This window comes from Cydia strobilella, chromosome 10 (genome assembly GCF_947568885.1).
Source record: "Cydia strobilella chromosome 10, ilCydStro3.1, whole genome shotgun sequence".
Lineage (NCBI taxonomy): Eukaryota > Metazoa > Arthropoda > Insecta > Lepidoptera > Tortricidae > Cydia > Cydia strobilella.
Window position 1 is genome coordinate 8,202,329 of NC_086050.1, and position 24,744 is coordinate 8,227,072.

At 37.3% G+C, this 24,744-nt stretch overlaps 2 protein-coding genes across 4 annotated transcripts in view; one reads left to right on the forward strand and one right to left on the reverse strand.

Moving 5' to 3' along the window:
* LOC134744647 (uncharacterized) overlaps nt 1-4,818 on the forward strand; it is a 152,521-nt gene extending 147,703 nt beyond the window's left edge. For all 3 annotated transcript variants that reach the window (XM_063678544.1, XM_063678542.1, XM_063678541.1), the window contains exons 4-6: nt 412-564; nt 3,014-3,187; nt 3,452-4,818. In XM_063678544.1, coding sequence (XP_063534614.1) covers nt 412-564; nt 3,014-3,187; nt 3,452-3,616 — 492 coding nt within the window. In that variant the 3' untranslated portion in view covers nt 3,617-4,818. The remainder of the gene's footprint in view (nt 1-411; nt 565-3,013; nt 3,188-3,451) is intronic.
* A 17,704-nt stretch (nt 4,819-22,522) lies between these two features.
* Nucleotides 22,523-23,592, reverse strand: LOC134744759 (succinate dehydrogenase iron-sulfur subunit-like). Its single transcript, XM_063678675.1, has one exon. The coding sequence runs from the start codon at nt 23,517-23,519 to the stop codon at nt 22,593-22,595; it is 927 nt and encodes a 308-aa protein (XP_063534745.1). The 5' UTR covers nt 23,520-23,592; the 3' UTR covers nt 22,523-22,592.
* Between the last annotated feature and the right edge of the window lie 1,152 nt (nt 23,593-24,744).

Sequence of the window (24,744 nt, forward strand, 5' to 3'; positions counted from 1 at the left end):
TACCGCGATAAGTTACTCATGAAATAAAACTATGAAATCGGATTATATCGCGTTCAATATGAGATTATTTCGCAATAAAACTATTTTCAACTAACAATGTTTACATGCATGTAATACATGCTATGGAAAAGTTCATATTTAAAATTAAAGATCAAAGGAGTAATAGGATTTTCCCGTTCTCCCGTTCTGTTATTAATTTTCGTGTCCAATAAAATAACGAATACCACAATAGGAATTAGCCTACATACAAAAAGTAGCCGGCGACGATAATATCTTCTTAAACATTATAATTAAATAATTAATACTTAATTAGCTATGTATTTTGTACAATTTAGCGACAGGATTACTTTTTGAGAGATGTTTGGTTAATAATGGTACAATTAAATAACCGGTGTTTCTCCTTTTTTGCAGTCTGACAGCATACAAAGCTTTCCTTCGTTCAGCGAGACGTTTGACACGACGCCCTGGCTGCGGAATAAACCATTTGTTACTCAATACACTTTTCCCGAAACGAAGGTCAAGATCGATATGGAAATGCCGCTAGAAGATCTGAGCAAAGTTGTTGTAAGTTTTATTTATTTATATTTTTTTGCCTATACAGGCTGATTTTTTCAATCGTGAATCGTAACCATGTTTTTCGATACTGCTGCTGAAGGCAAACACGAAGCACTAGTGCTTATTGTAATTAATGAGCTACTTAACTAATTATCGCTAAAAAAAGAAGTTGATCCCCACATCATCTTTTATGGTCACCTTACTCGGACTACGTAAAAAAATTTTTTCTAAGTACAAAGGTTAGGAATCAGTATCATGCAAGTGCATGTCGTCTAACAAATACTAATTTAACGCGTGAAAAATGTTCCTTCGCCTACAAAAAAGAAAAACATTGAAAGTATTGTTCCTTGACCTGAAATCACAAATCTGCTCGTCGCTTATGGTTAACACATAAACATCGGTTTCTATTGCATCAATGGTGATTTGAGGCAGCTCCGCTTCTGCTTCCGACGGCCGTTGGTAAACTTATCGTTTGAGAACTAAAGATCTGGAACGACAGTCATCAGAGTATGCAGATAGTTTTGTCCATTGAGACGATTTTGAATAAAAATAAGATCCAATCAGTGTATCATGAGAATACCTGCCCACATATTAACACTAAACCTTGCTTGATAAACATCTTTTCGTGTAGGTAACATGTGGATTTCTCCTACACCTCCAATGCTCATTATGGACGTTCAACCGTCCGAATCACGTGAATTTTGCCTCGTCAATCTACGGTATGTTTTTTTTCTCCCAGTTTTCTAACAACTAGAGGCCTTTCCATTCTTTTTCGATAATCAGCCATAAAAATATATTTCACTGGTTGGAAATGATACGGGTGAAAGCGCCTGATGCTCTGGTTTCCTTAGATAGCGGTGCCGTCATATAGCGGCCGTGTCTCTATACAAAATACTACTCCATCCATATTTAGCCGTATTATTTTGTATGGAGACGGCCGCTATATGATGACACCGCTATCCTAGGAAAACAGAGCTTTAGCAACTGCTAGATCTCTTACGTGGTGAAATAGACGTGCAGCAGCTTGTACTCGCTTAAAGATTACGAATAAAAAATACACTAATGTTTCTGTCCATTTCTGGAGGGTCGTTATTGGCGTCCGGGGGCCTGGGTGTGCGTAAAGAATTCTAAACTGGCCAAAATCAGAAGGTTTTGCACCATCGTCATGGTTAAACTACGTCGCGGTCGGTACCGGCGACTCAGGATATCGTTCGTGAAAAAGTTGTTATGTTTGAGCAACTCTACCGGCCTGAGAGTACAAAGACACCACATCAAAACTTTGCATGTTGATGAAAGAATACGGAAAAGTCTTCTTCACCCCTTTATACGATTAAAAAATCTTTATTATATTTTGAAAAATAACAATGTTTACATTAAAAATGAAACTATGAAAACGGATTATATCGCGTATATTGAATGTTTACATTGTTGACATGATTGACAATGAATGCCAAAAGGGAACCTATCCAGCCAGGATTTTGCAAGAAGTTTGAATATCTCCTCCTTCAATTTCTTGACAGCTATTAATTGTTATATAGAGTGACGAAGAATTTAGGACAAGTAGGGATAAATTTATTTAGAAGTGGAAAAAAACACATGTTTTAATAGGGGATATTACTGTTCTGCCACCAGAGTGCAGGACTAACCTTTTTAGTAAATAGAGTAACTTATATAGACCCTCAGATTGTGGTAGTGGCGCCCTGGCGCCCCCTACAAAGAGTTTCGCGTAATGTTCCCTATAGAGTTAAACAACGGTGCAAGCGATTGTTAATCGAGTATGAACGTAGATAAAAGTACATATGTCGATTCACGATAAAGAATTCAGCCTGTATAGAGTAGAGTAGACAGTAGTAGTTTAGTAAACAACATGTACCTAATATTCGCGGAAACAAACTATATCTAGCCTTCTGTATAAAAAATTTATTTGCTTAATAATTATGTGTTAATATCCAATCAATCCAATCATAGTTGTCATTAAACTTTTGTAAGATAATCAATGTTTTTCGAAAGTTGTTGCCAAATTGTCCTCCAAAATAATCGAAAGGCAGCGAATGCGCTGATGCCAAAAACGTGCATCCGCATGAGTTTTTCAATCGATTTCAAGGAATCACCTCCGTCGGTGGCACATTGTCGTGGACCGACTATCGATTACATGAGAACACAATGGTTTTGCAATGTGGACGTTTTCAATCTGTAATAATTGACAAAATGTTCGGTGATAATACTGCTTGGTTAAAGACTTAAAATTGGCGTGATTTGTTATTAAATACATAAAGATAAAGCTACAATAAAGATTTTGCCAAAGGCACAAAATTATCTACACTTCCGTACACACTTTAGAATAACGATCATGTTAAAATACTCGTGTCCATTTTTTTAGATCGATATTTGATTGTCTTATTTTGTGTAATCGGTTTTCAAAATAGTAAGAATAATTTGTCATTTCTTTTGTTCACAGGCTAATATTGATAACCATTTGCCAGCTATGTATAAGGCGCTTAAAATGGTTGCGGCGGGATTGTACGCAATCAAAGAGAACGGGCTTAAACAAGACGTTAGGGAAGAGAAGAACCTGAAGCCTTTCTTCGACCACTACTTTAACGCCGTGAGACAAGTTCTTTGCGAATTTAATGTAAGTATAATCACAATACTGTCATTTCTAAAAATGTCATGATTGATTAGTCATTTAACCTTTATTAAAATGAAATAACAAGGGATGAAAGAAGTCTCATTTGAGTTATATAATTGACATAAAAAAATCCTTAGTTATATACATAATGAATTTACTCGCATCTGTCACATGTGCTTGTAAAATTCATTTGAAAAATAAATCGTTTTCGAAAATCTTTTAAAATAAAATAATATTATGTCATACTGATCTTTTCCATTTTTGCAGGAGGTGATGGTGTCAAAACACATGGAAATTCTTCCCCTACCAGACAACGAAATTCCAATCATCGGAGAGAACAGAACCGACACCATGTTCCATATATACAGAGATACGATGCTGTACCTCGACTACCTTCGGCAAGTCATGGACCACTGGGCGCGTAGTCCTTAGACCTTCAGCGCGCTTCGGACTCAACCAAAACGTTGCAACTCTCTAAACGGAGTGTTTTAGGTTCAAAATGTTCAGATATTGTGACATAATGTAGTCTAGCGGTAACGCTATTTCTCGGAGAAATAAAATCCATTAGATCAATTTATAGGTGTATTATAAACCCGTGTACAATAAATTATACATAGGCATTAATTACAAATATGCTCTTCATCTGCAGAAGTATAAAAATCACCCCAACCTTTTAAAAGTACAATATTATTTTGTAGCAACACTATTTATGTAAAACCCAACTGTGGAACACATCCGTCCCTATCTATTTTGTTGTAAACATATGCTACTATATTTGTGTAATTTCTAGATCTTCTCACATAGCACTTTGTGTTTCGAGTGTGACACTGGTTTAAATATCGAATTTCTATAAATAAGGTATTTTTTTATTATTTTGTAATAGCTGGTTACATAGAGAATTGCTTTAAAAAACTCCGCATGTAATAAAATAAGATCAAAATGTCAGTAAATAGTACAGTATTATAAATTTATTAATTACTGATTGAAGATGTTACCAGCCGAGTTTTTTAAACGTTTATGAAATTGTTGTCGTCTTCGCTTAGTAAATTAACATTATGTACTTATAGTAGAAAATGTCATTGCCATTACATTGCCATTTTGGTCTAGAACAAATAAGTTCCTTTATTTTTGTAAATAGTTGTAAATTATGACTTATTTATTATTGGACCGGCATTCATAACACCCTAAATTCCCGTTATCCTAGTCAAGGTCTTAACTTATTTTTACATGCTTAACTTCATTTTAATTTCGACTTGTAATTTTATAATGTAGATTTTAGATTAGACTGCATTCCATCAGACTTGGTTGTTGATGTATTGATGAATTCATGAATGTATCTGATGCTGTATCGTGATTTCGTGTAGTGACTCTAGTTCTCATGACTGTTGTTGTATGGTCATTAGAGACGTACGCTATATTCCTACTTTCATTAGTATTACTTAACTTTGTTACTATTTATTATTACTGTTACAGAAATCCAATGAAATATTGATTAGCTTTAATACACCTGTTAAATATTATTATTATAAAGAACAGAGCTGGCTATAGCTATAGCTAGAGCTATTTATGACTTAATCATTATTTGTATAGCTCAAACATTATGTTTGAGAAATTAAATTATTATTACATTTAAACGCTTTGTTTCAATCTATACCTTAGCCCTACAATTCAACTATAGGGTTGCAGATTTATCCAAGATTTTAGAATTCTTACCTATTTACAGTTTCTTCCGACCCCCATTCTCATTAACCTCTTGTCTGTGTATGATAAGGATCAAATTTGTAGTCTTCTTTTAGCATTTTATTCGAGAACGATTTTTTCTGTTCTGTACAGCAAAACCGAGGTTTGAACTCATGATTTTTGCCTACCATACACATATAAAAAAGGTTAAAATATGTTAGTATCGGATAAAACACGTTGACCGATACATATATTTAAAGAAAACTGGCCAAGTGCGAGTCGGACTCGCGCACGAAGGGTTCCGTACCATTACGCAAAAACGGCAAGAAAAAACATGTTAGTTGTATGGGAGCCCCACTTAAATATTTATTTTATTCTGTTTTTAGTATTTGTTTTTATAGCGGCAACAGAAATACATCATCTGTGAAAATTTCAACTGTCTAGCTATCATGGTTCATGAGATACAGCCTGGTGACAGACGGATAGACAGACAGACAGCGGAGTCTTAGTAATAGGGTCCCGTTTTTAACCTTTGGGTACGGAACCCTAAAAATGAAAATCATATATATTATTATGATTTACAATACTAAGCTAATAAATCTGGATATTATAAAGAATCGTAAATAGGATGACTAGGTCCACAGAGCTTAGACACGAGGCTGGAGTCGATCAAGCTTTACCAATATATTCTCACATACCCCATCAAGTGGCAAAGTAATTACGTTGTGCGTTACATAAACGCCCACCGCTCTAGGATATCCTTGTCGTGGTTGTCAAATGTCAACGCTTATTATTACAGAAAGCATTCCGGCTCTCCCAGTTCCCATGGCTCGGCCTGGAAACAATTTCACATCTTTACACAACATATTCACAAAGCGACGGGCGCTTATTTGCGTTGGTGACTCGAACGAATTAGGACGGACTATGGGAGTTCAAAAAAGGAACAAGACATCGAACTACCTTAATAACTTATATATATATGGTTGAGATTCGTTTGAGAAATTAAGTGTGGTAGTTTTGGCTTCCTTGGGTTGTGCTACCGATTACGAAGTCAAAAGCGTAGCCGGTGTTTGTTTTATAAGTTAGTGGTGGTCGCGAGTCGCGATGTCGCCGGGTCGCGGTGTTAGGACTGGTTATTAGTGCAGACGATGTAATCAAAGATCAAAGATTTCGCTGAGGTAGGTCAAACGCGGGTTGTTTTGACCTCCGGGGCGCAGTTCGAAAATTTCAGTAAGTTCTTATGAACATTTATGGCCTTATTTTTATAGGTAGGATGGTAATATACCCGTTACTTAGGGTCAAAAAAGGTTAAAAATATACATGGTTTACGGGTACGACTGGAGATAGGTAATAATTTCCTAATTTTACCTGTTATTAAGTTGTAACGACCGACCGGGACGAGTATTAGGCAGAGGGGGTTAATGTAATGTGATTAATGTTTGTTATTTACATTTAGTTCTGAACTTTGTATTTTGTCTGAGGGCCTTCACAGATTTCTAATGTTCTAGAATTTAATTTAATTGTTGCAATAGCAACATTTTTTTTCAAAGGAGAGACAAAATGACTAGGTACGGAACAAGTAAGTACTTCTTGCCAAATCGTTTTGAAAGATCGACATGTTCAAAATAATAAACGTAAACTCTACTTTGGGTAAAGAAACACCAGCTAAACCAGTAAAACATAAACAATGAGAAGGATTAAGATTAAAGTATTAGCCAACTTATTACCTCTATTTGTTTAACTACCGTAAGCGTTGTTTGAGGACTTACTCAGACTACGGGTATTTACCACTTTAAAAACTATTATCCTCAAAATGGTTGTATGATACTTTTTTTTGGTTTATTTGCTTTGCGGGTCCTGCGCGGCGAGTCAGGCTGTCCAGAGCTGGTGTACCGTCTGATACGACTGTTTGTCCCTGACGTTCCCAGGATAGCTCTCAGGCCCCTCCGACGCGACTTGCGCGTAGGAACTCGGCACTTCTTCGTGCTCTCACGTGTTGAATGCGCTCCTGACATCAGCTACTGACTGCTATATATTATGTTTGCGTCGCGATGGACGGCTGTGTGGAGTGAATGTCTAAGGTTTTGTGTTCAACTGTAATAATTTAGTCTTATAAATGTATCATAATACTAGTAATTTAAATGTAACTAACTTGGCCCATTAGTTATACACTGTAATGTCTTGTAAACGTGTTTTCAATAAAAATAAATAATTGATACTGGTTGTACAAACTTGACCAAAATTGTTTACATAGAAAATTTTACCTTCTAGTAGCATTACATTACACATAACGAATAGTTATTTACGCTACACAAAAATATATAGTAATTTTTCCATGACATCGCGCATTCCCTATAGCATGTATTTTTCAAACAGCTTGGGTACGGTGAGAGATGTCATCTGAATACAATTTTGCAAAATTTTGCGTTTTAAGATTATAAATTGTATGGATATGACATCTGTCACCTTACCCAAGCTGTTTCAAAAATAATATAATATATTATGCCCACTTGCATGGTTCTCTCACCACTAAACAACACAATAAGCGCGAAAAAGTGATAATTTTTGTGCTTGTGATACCTTGTACCTATGTACCTATGTGTATCCATTGAGGTTGCTATTTAAAAAATGTACCCTTTTAAATAACCGTGGGTCATATTTTACATTGCCATTCAGAAGAACATCCAGTCATGTTCCTCTGTGTACCCAACGCCAACTGCAATAGTGTTTTGTTTATAGTTTGTAGCTGGACCAAATGTATACGAACCCGTCACTTACGACTTTTTATTCACTCAGAGCATGCTATGTCAATTACTTGTTGACCTTAAGCACAAAATATTTCTACACTTTAACGATCCTTCGGCGTCCACAATGGCCTGGCCGGGACCCCAGCATTATCCCTCTCACGTTCCTTGTTTTATTTATTATAGAGATTTATTATTTACCTCGCTCGCACACGATGTGTCACGAATCTGGGACGAAAAAACGAGGCTATGGTAATTCGTCCGCGCACGTGACAAACTTTTTTTAAGTTTTAAAATACTTTTTTGAGATAAGGAGTTTTGACCCTGGGTGGCAATCGATGTCCACTATTCAATTACTCTTGAGCTTGTTCTTTGATTAAGAGATTAGCTACCGACTACCGACTTAGTTTTCGGTAAAAAAAGTCAGCGTAAGTACCACTTATCCGGCCTAATGAAAATAAACGTAGGTATCTAATTATTTTGAATAATAGTGAAAGACGAAGCCTTAGTAAAGTTGCGAATTCACTTACAGGCTAATTCGAACGTAAGTGCACTAACGTCAGAATGATATTTGGAATTATGTTATTTAGTTGTGCGTCTCGCTCGCGCCAATACATGTATGGACAATGGAATAAGATAACTGAATGACATCAGTTAGATGACATTCGGATATCAGTGTACGTTCGAATTGGCCTATTCGTCACAATCAAACCCGATGTTAATATTATTTTTACAATATACAAATGAAGTATTGACTCACTTTTGAAATACCTATACTTATTGTATACCAAGAAATTGCTTAAGATGGAGCCGGGAAAAGACTAAGGGCATGTTAATACATAGAATGTTTATCACCTTTAGCGGTCGACAGCGCAACGATAAAAGCAAAGCTCATAAGGAGGAGGATCAGCGATCAATCTGAGGTCCTACAGACACAGTTTTAAATAACTAGTAGTTCGCCCCGAACTGAGAACTCGCGGTTCGCCAAAAAGTTAGATCAATTGAATGCACCTACCTAGTCGGCAAAGGATCGAAAACTGCGTGCGATTTATTGCAAGGTCTGTGGAGCCCTTAACTACCACTACTAACTACGAGTATGGATGGTATAGAAAGGATCGCAATCTCTTATGGCAGAATTGTTGTAAAAGTGACCGCGTTAAGCTTTAAATAATAGTTCCTAATCTCTCCGGTGGCGCTAGTTAGGCTCTGGGACATGAGTATAACATGAACCATATAAGGCAACAAATAACCCGACCAAATTACGTAGGTTGTTTTTGGTAGTATTTCGGTGTATGGTGGCGCCGCCTAATTACTGTTTTTTGATGGACACTTTTTATACATAGAGATTTGGCTCCTTTATACAGTCTCCATGTGATAGAGATTAAAATAAACTGTATCTGTGGTAAGACGTAATCTTTCTTGTATATTATATGTTTAAATTATTTCGTTTTTATCCTGCCAATTATTTTACTATCGTAAATCAAAAAACAATATTATTAAATGTTCAAACCGAGCACTTTCATTTGATACCAAACTCGACCATACTTTATTGCGAATAAGATGACCAGAATAGTAAGACCCCTCACAAATAGTTTTTTGGCCTTCTAGGCTCTTCTAGCTCCATAAGCCCTTGATCGAGCCTGCTCATAATTTAATGACTAAAATATAATGCCTTCATCTTACACGTTTACCCAATTTCGTTTAAATTAGAACAAATAAACTATCATCTGATAGTTCAGCTTAAAAATATCGAAATGCCGGGACGTGCCCCTAGCCAGCCGTGTGTTCCAAGTTGAATGTAAGAACTTTGCTTCGCTTCGCTCGCTCGTTCGATAAATATATCCTTCGGGAAATTAAATGAAAATGTTACGAAAATACCCGCCACTGCCCTATTTGCTTAGCCAAATTATACAAAAACTGTACTAGGTCCTAGGTCTAGGTCATCGAGTTGTGCTCGGCCAGCCCAAGTTAGGCTTTATACAGTCATGTGTAATGATAATGATATAAATTTCATGACTTAAATAAATAAAAAGGCAGAAAAATCATACATAAATTAATTTCAATTAAGTCTTTAGATCACATCCAGCAGTTTGTTTTATCAGGTTTATCAGTTTGTTATACATTGTTTGAAAGTATATAAATAGAATAGAACATTGCGTCCTAAATTAATTCTAAAATGATGTATTCGGCAATGAGATTTTTCCCACTTAATACATAGGCTTGTTTAATCGCTGCAAAACCACAGGACTGCCCTGACCGCGACAAACAAGCAAAAAGACAAAGATAGTGGACAGGTCTTGTTTGAAGTTCACTGTGTGCATTGCAGGCCCTCAGAATAAACACAAATATTGAGCGCTGGCACTTGGCCGCTTTGTTAATCATGTGCCACGAATGGCATATATCTGGTCACTTTTTTAATGACTTGAAATGAGAGCTCTTGCCCACTGACGTCCAGTTTTTTGCGGGATACGGTTTACTGCAGGATTCCGTTTTAGTAGTATAAGTGATTAGATACTGAACGCATACTACAGAAAACTGGATCCTGCAGAAAACCGTACCCGCATAAAACTGGACGTCAGTGGGAAAGCGGCCTAAGAGGACTATTTTACGGGGTCGTTTTTGATAGGAACTTGAGAAATATAGGTAGTTTCTTCTTAAAGACGGCTAAACAAAAGGCAGTTTCCAGTTTGCCCCATTGTCATTAGGTAGGTCTAAAGTGTCTAAAGGAACTGAGAGAACTCTTAAAATATTAAAACATAAGCACCATTTGGTGAAGCAGAACGCTGATGAAGCCTATAAAATGATCAATACGGAACTCCGTAGTGGAGCATATTATTTGAGCTCTGGGCTAGGTAAGTGTACTGTGTAGTGTCTGGACTAGGTCATATGAGATGCACTTTCCTGAGTATTTTTTGGCAAGTGGATTCACAAATTTAAGCTAAATAAATTATCTAAAAATATTACTAAGGTGGTATCCCAGATAAGCGGCCGTCCCATTTGCCCGGAAATGTGGATCATTCCATCGGGCCTCTTGCCGTCGTCGTGCGCGAGGCCGGGTGGTTCCAAAGCCGGCCAGCTGCCCACGCTGGCAAGGACCTGACGGATGACGTCATTCAGGTTGACATGGCGGGACATACAGCCGGCGCTCCTTCGGCAGGAGAGGCCGTGGGGAGCCCGGACTGTCTACTTCGGTTCCGCTTGGACAGCAATGGGGTACAATTATTTCGTCACCCAGACGGAGGCTGACAGCCAGTCTTAAATACATATTAAATCACATTTAGAAACGGGTCTATCGCGAGTCTTAAATAATTATTTATCTAAAGGATTGCGCAGTTACTATAAGGGAACATATGGAAACAGAAACCGGATTCAAGATGCGAAGACGCCAGGAGATAGGCTTTTTCAGTGCTAAGAGACAGCTGTGTCGAGATATTTATTATTAGGACTTTTTTGCACTTAAAAACCTAAAACTAAGTAAATACTCACAAACGAGTCATCATCAGCTAATAGGCAACTTAACCGTCCTATTCAAAAGACAAACAAAACGATATAGTCATCTTGGATAAACCAGGCAGTTTACACGGACTTTTATTTTCTAAATTAGTCTCGCTCGCATTACCACATTGACACGAACTTAGTCAACCAGCGCCAGACGAGATTGAAGAGAAACGATTGCCAGCAATTATCATTTCGTCTCCTAAGGTCACACTTGATCCGTTTACGAGACCCGGCCTCGTGAAATATTACGGATAAAATGACTTATGCTAATATGATTTCATTTAGACTTACGTCCCTTTATATCCTTGCGAAGTCTTGCCGCTCACGAAACTATGACAGGAAGTGAGGTGCATACCTTTCTTCAGGTGTCGGTAAGCGTTGGTCCATTTTTCAGTAGGTTTTTGTTTTATTTGCCTTTCTCTTAGCGGTGACTTGTTGTTGTTGTTTCTTTTTTTCTTATTTGTCAAATTACCCATTTAGTTGACTCATATGATTGAGACGTTAATTTTTTATAAATAGAGCGCACAGAACACTTGAGGTTTTACAATGTGCCTGAAGAATTTTAATAAGTAAATATTTAATTAAATAGGGCATCAGAAATTAGAAACATAAAAGAAATAAATAGGTATATGGTTTATTTCAATTATATATAGACATTCATGGTTAATAAGTATGCTCATGGGTCATTTGTCATCTTTATTTTTATGATCACCTTCATAATTAATGCTAATGCAACGATTTTTTTACTGGCTTTTATTTACTTTTACGTTCCCAGTGTCTGTCTGTAAACAAATTTTCAAGTAAAATCTGTCTTAAATCTCAATTCCCGATCGAACTAAATTTTTCTTTTCGTTTGGGATTCTTAGAATCGTCCTCCAAGAATGTAGAATGTAAGTATGTAAAGTTAAATACATTCGGCGACAAGAAATTGTATAGATAAGATAAAAAACTTAATGCAACTTTTGGTTACGTATGAACTAAATAAAAATGTGTTTTCCAAAATCGTATAAAAATATTAACCACTTTTTGGCAACCTCTGCCCCTGATGCAAAGTTATACAAGTGATCATTGTCAGTAATTACGACGTAAGAACTGTATCCCACAGTTGGTACCCCTGATCTTGTGCGGTCCGTATCATCTGATCAAACAGTGCGTTAATTGTTTACAAGATTCACCTATATTGGTGGTGGTATCATGGTCTATGAATGCAGGTGGTAACTTATTTAAGGGTACACTACATAATTCCGAAATATTATATGCCGAATATTAAAATGTCGAATTTTATCATGTCAACCCATCAAAATTCCGATTGTCGTAATTCCGGACGAAGAAAATCACGAAGGTTTATATTTCCGAATAGCAAAAGTCTTTTTTTTTTTTTAAATTCTGAACCACATAATTCCGAATAACGTTTAACGTCATTTCCTGTAGTGACAAACACCGAATTAACAATTACGATTTTTGAAATCACGAATTCGGATTTGCCTTCATTCCGAAATTTTGAATTCGGATTTGACTTGATTCCTATTTTAAATATCCCAATTTTTTTAATTCCGAATAACGTTATTCCGAATGTATTGTTAATACATAAAGGTACCTACTTAGGTCGTTAAAAATGGAAAAGACTGGTAAATTTTTCTATTTTACATAATATAAGAGATTGACTGTAATTTTCCGTAAGCAGTTTCTTTCTGTGGGAGGTTGCAGTTCTAGCCTAACCTAAACCTACTTAAGTAAGCAGTTCGTTTGTGTGAGGGGTTGGAGTTCTAACCTAACCTAAACCTACTTAAAGAACAACAGTTTTTTTCTTGGATTGGGTTGCAGTTCTAATCTAACCTACACCTACTCTTCTGTAAGCATTTCTTTTGGGTGAGGGGTTGGAGTTCTAACCTAACCTATTTATATAACAACAGTGTTTTTCTGTGATGGGTTGCAGTTCTAACCTAACCTGAACCTACATTTCTGTCAGCAGTTCATTTCTGAGGGAGGTTGCAGTTCTAACCTAACCTAAACCTACTTTTCTGTCATAAACTGTTTATTTCTGTGGTAGGTTGGAGTTCTAACATAGCCTAAACCTAATTTTCTGTCATAAGCAGTTTATTTCTGTGGGGGGTTGCAGTTCTAACCTAACCTAAACCTACTTTTCTGTAAGCAATTACTTACTTTCTGTGGGGGGTTGCAGTTATAACCAAACCTAAACCTTCTTTTCTGTACTCTACATAATTTCAAAACATTTTATGCCGAATTTTAGAATGCTCAATTTAACATAATGCGATACAACCCGCCCGTAAAACGTGCGTTTGTCTTCATTTGAAAATCACGAATTTTTCAAGTAGCATGGATACAGTGACACATGTCATCTTCATACAGTTTATAACCTTAACGTAAAATCTCGCAAAATAGTACTGAGATGACATCTTTCACCGTACCCATGCTGTTTGAAAAAAATCTATATACCTACGCGTCACTGCGTGAGTATTACGCCGTCAAGATTTAACTATTTACTGTGATCGGTTCTTTAAAGTCATTGATTCGGCAAATTAAGATAAGAATATCTGGGAGACCGAGCTTTGCTCGGAAAACATATAAAATCTCAATAATGCGCGTTTTCCCAGAGATAAGACCTAGCTAGATCTATTTTTCGACCCCGAAAATCCCCATATAGCAAATTTCATCGAAATCGTTAGAGCCGTTTACGAGATTCCCGAAATATATATATATATAGATATATACAAGAATTGCTCATTTAAAGGTATAAGATAAGATGGAGCCCGATTCAGATTTACCAACTTGTTACGGTTTTGATGTTATGTTAATACGACCTTGAAGATCGCACACGCTGGTTAGTCCATGTAAAATTAAAGAGGCCCACTGACTATCGGCCTGTCAGTTAGAATAAAAATTTGACAGTTCCGAACAACTGACAGGCTGATCTTATCAAACTCAGTTCAAAAACCGTACCAAAATGTTAAATCTGGATCCTGGGCTATTCTAATTTAATGCAAGCAATCGCTTTCATTGAATAAATCGTTCAATAAATAAATAAAAATCGTTTCATTGAATAAATAAATAAAAATCAAGCTGAGTCATAGCAATAGTACCCTGCAGATTTAGAATATAGGTATTGCGTGCAGCCACTTCAGTGAATTTACTCACACCTACTAAGAGGACACAGATTGGTTCTGGGAACGTTCGCATTTTATTCCAGGATTGTTACTACAGAAAGCGTATTGTAACTGTACTCGCTTAAATAAAACTAAATAAGACTGGATGGTTGCATGTTGCACGTAAGTAGGTACCGTCAACCGGGGTGTAGGAATAAAAACCGGGAATGATATTTACCTGATAGTTTCTTAAAACTTTTTTAGAGAAACGTGAATGATGAAAAATGGTTAATTTTCGCACATTGTCTTAAATAACTTCAAAATTACCTACATTAAAATTATATAAAATGAATGAATATGTCACTACTAATTTTACCCCCCAAATAAAGGCCTCCTTTTTGCGTTACTTAAAAAAAATACAATTCCTATTTTATCAAATACAGTTAATACGCTGGCGGTGCTAGAAATCAAAACGACAATTAGGTTTTCTTTTTGCACTGAATATGAATATATAATTTCACAGCATTTTTTTTAAGTAAACTGTTTATAACCACTTAACCGATAGCTTGACATCAGTTACTAAGTATGAATCACAATTTAGTTATGCCCTAGGTACTAGGTAATGTGTTACAAGGTGGACCTAGGAATCACGTAAGAAATTGATAAGGTTTATTACCCTATAAATCGTCACTTGTGTGGGGAAATCCAAATATTCATAGAATTTTCTGGGAATTATAATGAATATTTTTATTAACGTGACTAGATATTATCCATAGATTTTTAATTTTAAGTAAGTTTTTTTAAAGTCTATAGCTTAATTTATATTTGTGTAAGGGTATATAGATTTTAGCGGTTTTTTAATACCAAGAAAGGGTCATCATTTAGTAATCATTACCACATACCACATAGACATTATCTCAAATGAGTTACGAATTACCTCAAGTTTTGAAACTGTATATATATATGTTATGTTATATAAAACATCTACCCGCCACTTATGGACGATTTGTCCAAAATCAATACCTATTCAAAATTATTTCCTAGCCGCAAAATTGAGCAAATTAAAACAGATTAGATGGATCAATTCGTCAGCTGTCTTGTCAAATATTGGAGCGTGCCAAATACAATAGGACTACAATGATTTCTATTATGATTCACGTCCGGAAATTCCTTGCGGATGTAAGATTCGCGTTCTCAGGCGCAAAAGAATGCCTATGAGTAACCGCGGACGGTGGTCAATTTTGGACCTTCGAATGTCGTTCGGAAATGTATATGTCGAAATAATCGGCCAGATTCTAATTTTAATAAACGTCAAAAATTTGATCTCAATACGATATATATTATATGGATCGGATCTTTCAGTGTCAAAAGTGACGTGTTTGTTGTCTCAGAAAAAAATATTGATTTTGCTTAATACAGCAAAACGGCTGATAAGTAAATATACTTACAGTATAATTATAATTTAATACAATACATAAGTTTCCCCATTATTACCTGTTATTTTCACTATGAGTAATACTATGGTCCAAAAAATAACTAGAGTAATAAAAGTTGTATTAGGTGTATGTATTCATAAATATTAAAAATTAAACGTACTACAATGATTTTAATATTGACATTACATTTACATGACATCACATTCACCGTGTCTAAATACGCTCTTCTATAAATCTACGGCGTGCATCATAACATAACAAATATCCGCAAATAACGGTGCGCATGATTCACGGTATCAATGCCTTCATTCATGTTTGCGCAGTGACTGATAAGGCGAGCAGCCGGGCTAGCACATGATTGGCGCGAGAGTATCTCGCCGCGACATAGACTACCCGTCCCTCGTTAATTCATACAGTCAAAGATATTTAACGACCAGGAAATATTTGAATATAATAATATTTAAATATTTAAATTAACATATCGTACAAAAAACGTAATTTTTCCGCCAACTTTCATTCACAAAGACCCACCGCGCTCACCATAGTAGCGTCACTCGATAGCGCATTAAATCGCTTGTTAAATTGTCAAAATGCATTTACCGTAACAATAGACGAATATAGTTATCGTATCGTATTTCTTTCCGGCTGCAAATTTAACGGTTAGTTAAACGCATATGAACAAATTCACCTGTTTTAGTTACTAATTCACTTGCAGTTTTGTAATATTATGTTGCATTTGGGCCTTTGATGCGTTACGCGTTACCCATTTTAATGACTTATTTTTGGATTTTTATTTACAAGTTAGAATGAATGTATGATCAATGATCATTTTGCAAAAATGTAATTGATTATTCTAGCTTAATCTAACGTATCAGTCAGATACGTTAGATTAAGCGTTTACAGTCAGTAAACGGCATCCTAACAAAACGAAGTAGACTGAATCGACCGGACTTAATAAACTTGCATTCGTCTCGTTGCCAACACTGGTTCCGGGCGAGAGTGGGGTGTGATACGACGTAAGTAGCAATTAACGTAGTCATAACAATCATTTCTGAGTTTAGATTGTTGTTATCATTATAAGTTAACCGTGAATCCTACTTTTAATTATAAAAATATTACTCTTCACAAAAACGTGAAACCTTATTTAAAATTTTGTACAATTTTTTTTTGGTAAACAAAGATACATATCCGATTGTCTTTAAACCACATTTCTATTCCTACTGAAACAACTCGGCGCCCACAGAGCCAGAGTATCAAGCGTCCATCAGGCGGCCTGCATTTGTTTGCCATTAAAAAAAAACCCTAATCAAAACAGCGAACGGCAGCCTAAGAAAACAAAAGCGGTCGAAACCCGTGACATTCACACGAGCACAGATTATGTAGCAATTAACGCGGGCAGAACAAACTCGGGACATGGGAACATTTTGACGGCAGGAATGTCCAGGTTTTGTGTCACATGGTGACTTTTACTAATCTCCCTTATTCATCGCGGTATTTACCGCGATGAATAAGGGAGATTAGTAAAAGTAAGTGATTGTGTTTTGTTTACTTTCTCAACTGATAGTTAACAAATTTTTTACCGAAACTTCGCAGTGTTGTTTGGCTACACGTATGTTTGAAATACCTAAGTATAAAGTTCTTTCAATAACGGGGTCGCTAGGTTCGTTCCTATCGTATAAGTGGCTAACACAGGAAGTGGTATTGGGATAGTGTCTATTTACTCAGTCAAGCATTATAAATAATTGGACATTCTTTTAAACTTCTAGCTTATCGTAAGCTACTTACAGTACGCACACGAGCTCTACGGGATTGTAGGGTAGCCCCTCTTCCGCAGGGCACAAACTCCTGCTCCTTCAGATCTAGAATACACGGAGCTTGTGCTTGGGGTACAAAAAAAGACATATTCCTAATCTAGGACTGTAATCGACTTATTTGAAAAATCATAAAATGTTAGTTTATTATACGACTAACCAAATCAAATAAATGTTGCAGATCGTGCTCAATTCGGTCACAAAAAAAGCTCTTGTTTACCTAAATAAAATAGAATCGACCCATTATTTAACACCCCAAATCAAATACTCCAGGCTCAACTCAACATCCGTGTAACTACACAAACAAAACTTTGAAAAATCGATCGCCGCAAAACAGGAATTCTTTAAAATCGTCGTGTAGGTCAAATAAAAGAATTTGGGTCCTTTAACAATAACATAATTCCAATGCGCCGGCGCCGACCAGGCGACCGCTTAGCACACGCCGTGTTATACCAAAATGACGAAAAATAATACCTCTATTCCCAAAATAAATATCAGCTACTCGAATTTGAACTTTCATGATTGTGAGATAAGGTCTAAAACGCCCACACCTGTTTCTAATGACTATGTACGCGGTGGTGACTTAAGCTGTTTTAAAAGTTAAGTGTCACATGGAGAAATATTATAAAGCAGATATCTATGAATGTGTGAAATCGGGATGACACTGGGAGAACAAACAAATCTATGTTCAAGCCGTTGCGCTTGAGTTAAGTAAAAAAAGTTCGAGTATTTTGTATTAATGAAAAGGTGTTTTGTATAGCTAATGCATTTGATAGCTTTAATTGTGTACCATAAATACTAAAATGATAACTTAGCATTTATTCTGGAGGTGAACGTGACAAAGTGTGAATTTTTCTGCTGCAGAAACACTTCTTCTTCCTTGTATTCTTTTTAGACTGCTTCCTAGACTCAAAGAACTTTCACGTACCACGTTTTATCTTCTGGGCTGTCCAATGTTCCCAGACGCCATTCCGGATGCAATAGAGACCAGGAGACGGCACCTCCTGCGCGCCCGGGAGCGCCTCAATAATATAGGTACCCACGTCGCCGTGGTTCTGCTTAGAATGTGTTTTGCGGTTCCAAAAATTGCGTACGTTTTAAGAACCACCCCGACGTGGTTGTGTCTTGATGAGGTGTCTTCTTTTGACGACACCTTAAAGGATACAACAGAAACCATCTTAAATGTGTCCCTTTCTGATGACCAGTAGACCCAAGCTTCTCTGCTTGTAGGTCATGGTGGCCTGGGTTTGCGGCGCGCGGGGGACGTAGGCCTGCCAGCCTTTCTAGCGTCAGCGCATGGGGTCGTTGACCTTGTCTCTAAAGTGTTACATTCTCCTGGAGACAGAGTTACGATTCCCCTTGTTAGCGATGCGCTGGCAATATGGTCAGATCGTTACCCAACTGTGTCTGTGCCTGAGGCTCCATAAGTGCAGAGAGCATAGAATGACGCGGGTGCCACAAACACACTTGCCCGTCTCTTGAGTGCTGCTACGGGTGTAGATATGGCAAGACTCCGGTCGGTGTCACCTGGGACTCCTCAACAGTGATTCAATGCGTGTGGCCTGGGCTTCGATGCTTGTATACCTCACAAATGCATCTGCGGCTCCACGGTGGAAGCTTGAGCATTGAGTTGCTGTCGCTGGTCAGGGAGATTTCCCAGACACCACGTGCTTAATGACATCGTCTGAAGGGCCCTAATATCCGATAACATACCGTGTGTTCAGGAACCACCGGGCCTCTGTCGCACCGATGGCAAACGGCCGGATGGCTTAACGGAAAGTGCTTACTGTAGGACGCCACGTGCGTCAGCATTTTCGCCGCCTCACACCTTAGCCGGACGGTGCAAACAGCAGGCGCTGCGGCAGAGGTGGCAGCGTTGAGAAAGAGGACAAAATACCTTGTATCTTGAGGCGATTTATTATTTTGTACCACTCGCCTTCGAGATAACGGGGTGTTGGGGGTCTGACACCATAGCTTTTATAAGGGAGGTGGGTCATAGGATTAGGGAGAGGACCTCTGATGCTCGCGCGGGTTCGTACCTGATGCAAAGGCTGGCCATCGCTATCCAACGTGGTAACGCAGCAAGTTTTATGGGCACCTTTGCACCTGGTACAACAAGCGGAGGTCTTTTAGAATAAAATACCTATTTTATTTTGCTTTGTAGTTTGTTAATTAAATTTAGATATATTTAAGTATTTTTTTATGATTGTTATATACCATTAACTTTACTTGATCTGCTGAACAAATTTAATGAATTGGCATTAATATATGTAATTTTGTTTTAATCTTATCATCTTTACGCTTGTTTAAAGATGCTCGAATGTAGCTTGGAGTAGTTGGAGTTTGCTTTTGGCAATGTCAATAATTGGCGCAGGCACTGTTTTTTTTTTCTTCAAAAAAGTGACTGATAAAGATAGTTTATTATTGAAGTAGGCATATTACAATGCGCTTATGAACGTCAAATAAAGTTACGCCGGCTCTAACCCTACACCTGTGCCTCGAGGAGATTTACGAACCCCGCTTAATTGGAGGAGGGTATCCCAATATGGGACCGGCAACAAACTCGTCGGGACACATTTTTTCACTGACACCTAATCTTCCAACCTGCGCTAAGCCCCCAGCGGTCGTACGATACCTACCTAATACTTCTGCTACGCTACGCTTAGGGGTTTACCATTTAGCGATTTTGAGTAAAACTGATGTCTCTGATTTTTGATACTTTTCTTATATAGATGTGCCTTTTTGCGAATTGTTGAGAACTTGAGAAATCTATACCACCCGGACCATAATTAAAACCTTCTTCATCAAAACCAGCTACTTACTTTCGACGCTACCGAGAAAACGCGAGACAAACTACAGGCCAACAGGAATTAATTGTCGTTTAATAAATTTAGTCAAGATTATCTTTAATCAATGTTTTTGGTAATTTCCGGCAATACTACGTAAATTTCGTTAAGTATATTCTTCTTCAAAAGCGCTTCTACTACAGAACTGAACGCGGGTGCACGCAAAATGTCAAAGCAACACTAAAATCAATTTATCATAAAAACATATTGAATTCAATTTCATTAATAAATTCGTCAACGAACAAAGGCCACCGTAACGCTAACGCGCCAAAACCGCACCGACGAACCGTCCCAAATTAATCGGACATAATTAATATCGCGACTAAAACTTCTCCTTCAACTCCAAAGAACGCATATGCATAAGAATACTACGACGCTTACTTCCCTCTTACGGAACACCACAACTCCAATCAGCTCCTGACCGATCTTGTATAGCTTATTTGTTATAACCGCAACCAATTTAAACTCCACCTGTGTGATCTGCAACTTTAGCAGTTGAGTAACACAGTCCATTTTCTAATGGCAAGAACAGATATCGGTGGTTGTATTACCTTGTTGTGTATCTAAGGGTTTTTTTGACATTCCGACCAAAACGCCTGTTGTAAAGAGCATCCGACTATACCACCCATTCATAAGGACAGTGGTGACCTATTAAGATTTTTTTGATTAGTGTGGATAAGCTTTAATTTTTTTAGATATGATAGGTGTAAATAAGTAAAACTTCCGTGAGACACTGACATGTTAAATATATTAAACCGGGTCACTCATGTATATTAAGATCGTATCATAACACATGGTAACACACACACATGGTGGTATGTTAACATGTCGAGCATGTCTTTATATACGTGAGTGACCCGGTTTAATATATGCAATTGTAAATAAGTCTAAATACTTATTTTATCTGTCGATAGTAATATGGCTGGTAAAGAAGGCCATTAGGCATTAATGCCGTGCTTTGGAATTATGTTTGTATTTTGTGCAATAAAATTGGCACTACATTTCGAAAAGTTTGATTAAAGAAATCGTACTGGTACTTAACTATTGGTGATTAAGTATTTCGAAGAAGAGAAAAGTATACACTGTACGAAATAGGGAATTAGTTTAATAGTGGAACCTACTCATCAAACTACGAGTACTTACTTTTTTTGTACCTACTGTCGTTTCAAACGTTTGTTCTTGGTCGCAAGAACCTGCGTGGGTTTTACGAACTACTTGGTGTTGACTAAAACATCTTTTACAGTTAGGGTTAACATGATATATTATATTCGTGTAGTCATTTTCAATCAAAGCTCTCAAGCATCCGATCTATGAGAATACTTGGAATAGTTGCGATACTTGGTTTCGCCAGATCAACATTAGTTGAGAAGAAGAAGAAATACTCCACCCACAAAATAAATAAATATTAAACGCTATTGTCCGGTTGGCGATAGTCTTCCCTCCTTACATATTGTTTTCAAATAAAAATCGAGCCATATTTAGTCGTATCGTATCCATAGATTTCTAACCCGTCTCTAGCCCACACGCGCAGACCTCTTGTAACGACTCGGCTCTCTCGGCTTTGTTGCTCGTCCTTGGTAACAAATTTACGATCGCACTTAGACATAATCAGCGTCAGCACCACTGTTAACACCTTAGGTACTCAATGAAGATGTGACAAAAATCTTGACAGCACGAATGGTTTATTTCTTAGAAATAGATACATAAGTTAATAATTTTGAATATGTTAATAAGCTTTTATTGCCTGCAGTTTTGAAAATAATCATCAAAGTTCTTACGAGTCCCAAACTTAATTAGATTGCCTAATTTAAATTTCCAAAAAAATTTGAAAGAGAAAATACGAATAACAACGTAACAAATATGCAAGTTAAATCAAAGCTGAAACAAACGTCCTCGAAAATGGCTCTAGCGATTTCAGTGAAATGAATGATTTTTACGAAGTGGTACAGAGTTTGCTGCGGAAAACAACCAGAATTGTTCGTCCACGTCATCGAACTAGTTTTTTTTTTTTGCGGATAGCAAGTAAGCTATTAATGGGTGACTAGTGCACTCAGGTAAAACTCAAGTTAATAACTTTATTTATAAAAACTAAATAAATTTATAATTATGTATATATAATTATACTTATAAACATCAAAAAAAAAGGTATGGACATACCAACTTACATTTTTCTCTTCTTTCATTGTTGGTACATATATCTTTTAGTATTATACATAGTACAAATAACAGTTTTTACAACAACAAATGCATTTTAATATAAGCAAGCGCTTAACTAATAAAAATATTGATTCACTTGCTTTTACACCCACCTCCGCCAGCAGATGGACCACAAGAAGACGCCGATTTTATACCCACATTGGCAAACGCCAAAGGATCCAATTCCGGCTCCGGTTTTTTCTCCACTTTCGATATTAACCGCTTCAAACTTGAAATCTGTCGAGCTGGATGCAAGCCTTTCGGGCAAACCAACATGCAGACCATTATAGTGTGACACCTGAACGCTTTAAAGTCATCTCTGACGTCCCACAGCCTCCGATCTGTATCTGCGTCCCTCGAGTCTATCACCCATCGGTAAGTATGCAACAATGAAGCAGGTCCTAGGAATCTGCGGCCGTTCCACCAGTAGCTGGGGCACGATGTCGAGCAGCAAGCACATAGAATGCACTCGTACAAACCAACTAACTTACTGTTGTCCTTGATACTTTGTGCATACTGCGTTCTGCCCATGGGTAGGGGGTCTGGACGCACAAGATAGGGCCTGATACTATTATATTGACGAAAAAAGTGTGTCATATCGACCACTAAGTCTTTCTGGACGTACATGTGTGGTAGCGGCAGTATAGTGATCACTTTATCTTTTGGTATCTCCGTTATGCACGCCAGGCAGTTGACACCCTGGAGGTTGATGCCGCAGGAGCCGCAAATGCCTTCACGACATGATCTTCTGAAAGTAACCGTCGGATCCATTTCCTTTATTTTGATGAGGGCATCGAGAACCATGCCACCAATTTTTGTGATGTCGAATTCGAATGATTGTACCTTAGGTTTCTGGCCTGAGGCGATCCCGGCAAAACGGTACACTTTAAAAATACGACGATCCGGAGGTTTTTTCGCAGGTTCAACAGCTTGTTTTACCGCAGGTTTTGCACCTTTACTATAATGACGTATTTGCAACCAAAAAGTCACAATCGAACGATGTAAAAATTTTGCTGCCATTTAATAACGAAATAAACAAAATAATTTTAATAAATCCATAAATTACTTGTATTTCAAGATGACATCAGAAATGTCACATTGATTTAAAATTTTGAAATGAACAAAGTCAAAACAAATCTAGGCTGATTAAACTTTTTGTATGCTTCAATAAAACAAAGGCATAAAACCTCACTGATTCATCTTTTCACCTTTTTCCGACTTCATTCACACGTTAGTTTTGTAGACATAGCCGGGGTGTAAGTTTCACTTTTGCCACAAAAACCCGTCGCCTGCGAAGCGTATAATTAGTAAATAGTCGGGCCGGTCACAAACGACACCTAACGCCTCCTGACACACAATAAATCCGGCACAACAAAAGTCGTTTATGAATTTTAAAAGATTCCTAAACGAAAAAAATAACAATTTATGAGCACTTCACCCCCGCTGTAACCATTCAAAGCCCAATAATTGTATATTCTTTTACAGTAGTGTGCCGTTTATTTTGTATGGCCGATGAAGGTAGGAAAAAAGCATTCAACTAAAATCAGAGGCGCCTTTAATCACCTCTATTGAGATCTATCGCGGGATCAAAGCAATGCGCTGCCATGACGAAATCGCCTCTCACAATATTGACATATGGTTCATTTTGGAGTGCGATTCGTCACGCCCGCTCCGCGTTTTTGTGGCCGAGCGGATGCTCGTGTCAAACGCTTTAGTATTTTGAGTTTGTTTTGAAAATTCTTTTATCTGATGTATTATTTGCCGTTCTTTTTGTTAAATTCGCAGGGATGTTCATCTGCTTCGGGGGCGATTTGTTGACTATCCTTCTGAAACTGGCTTCTTACAATAATTTAGATGTCAAATAGTTGGTTTTTGTTAGGGTGACGTGGCGAAGGTTTCAGGGATATTTATGGCGTGGCAGAACTCACAATGCTGACACCGGCTTTGATGGCAGCTCGTTGGTGGCATCTTGGTTATTATGTATTATTTATATTTTTTGTGTAAGTAAGACCTCGAGTATGACGGCTTGGTGCGCAGTACCTCACCGGATGTCAGTGACGGATGAAATTGCAGTTGTCCTAATGTATCATGGAGACTATATAAAGGAGCCAAATCTCTATGTATGAAAAGTGTCCATCAAAAAACAGTAATTAGGCGGCGCCACCATACACCGAAATACTACCAAAAACAACCTACGTAATTTGGTCGGGTTATTTTTTGCCTTATATGGTTCATGTTATACTCA

Bases quoted from the DNA above. Each gene is read 5' to 3' on its own strand.
- LOC134744759 (XM_063678675.1), bottom strand. From the start codon at position 23,519: ATGGCAGCAAAATTTTTACATCGTTCGATTGTGACTTTTTGGTTGCAA.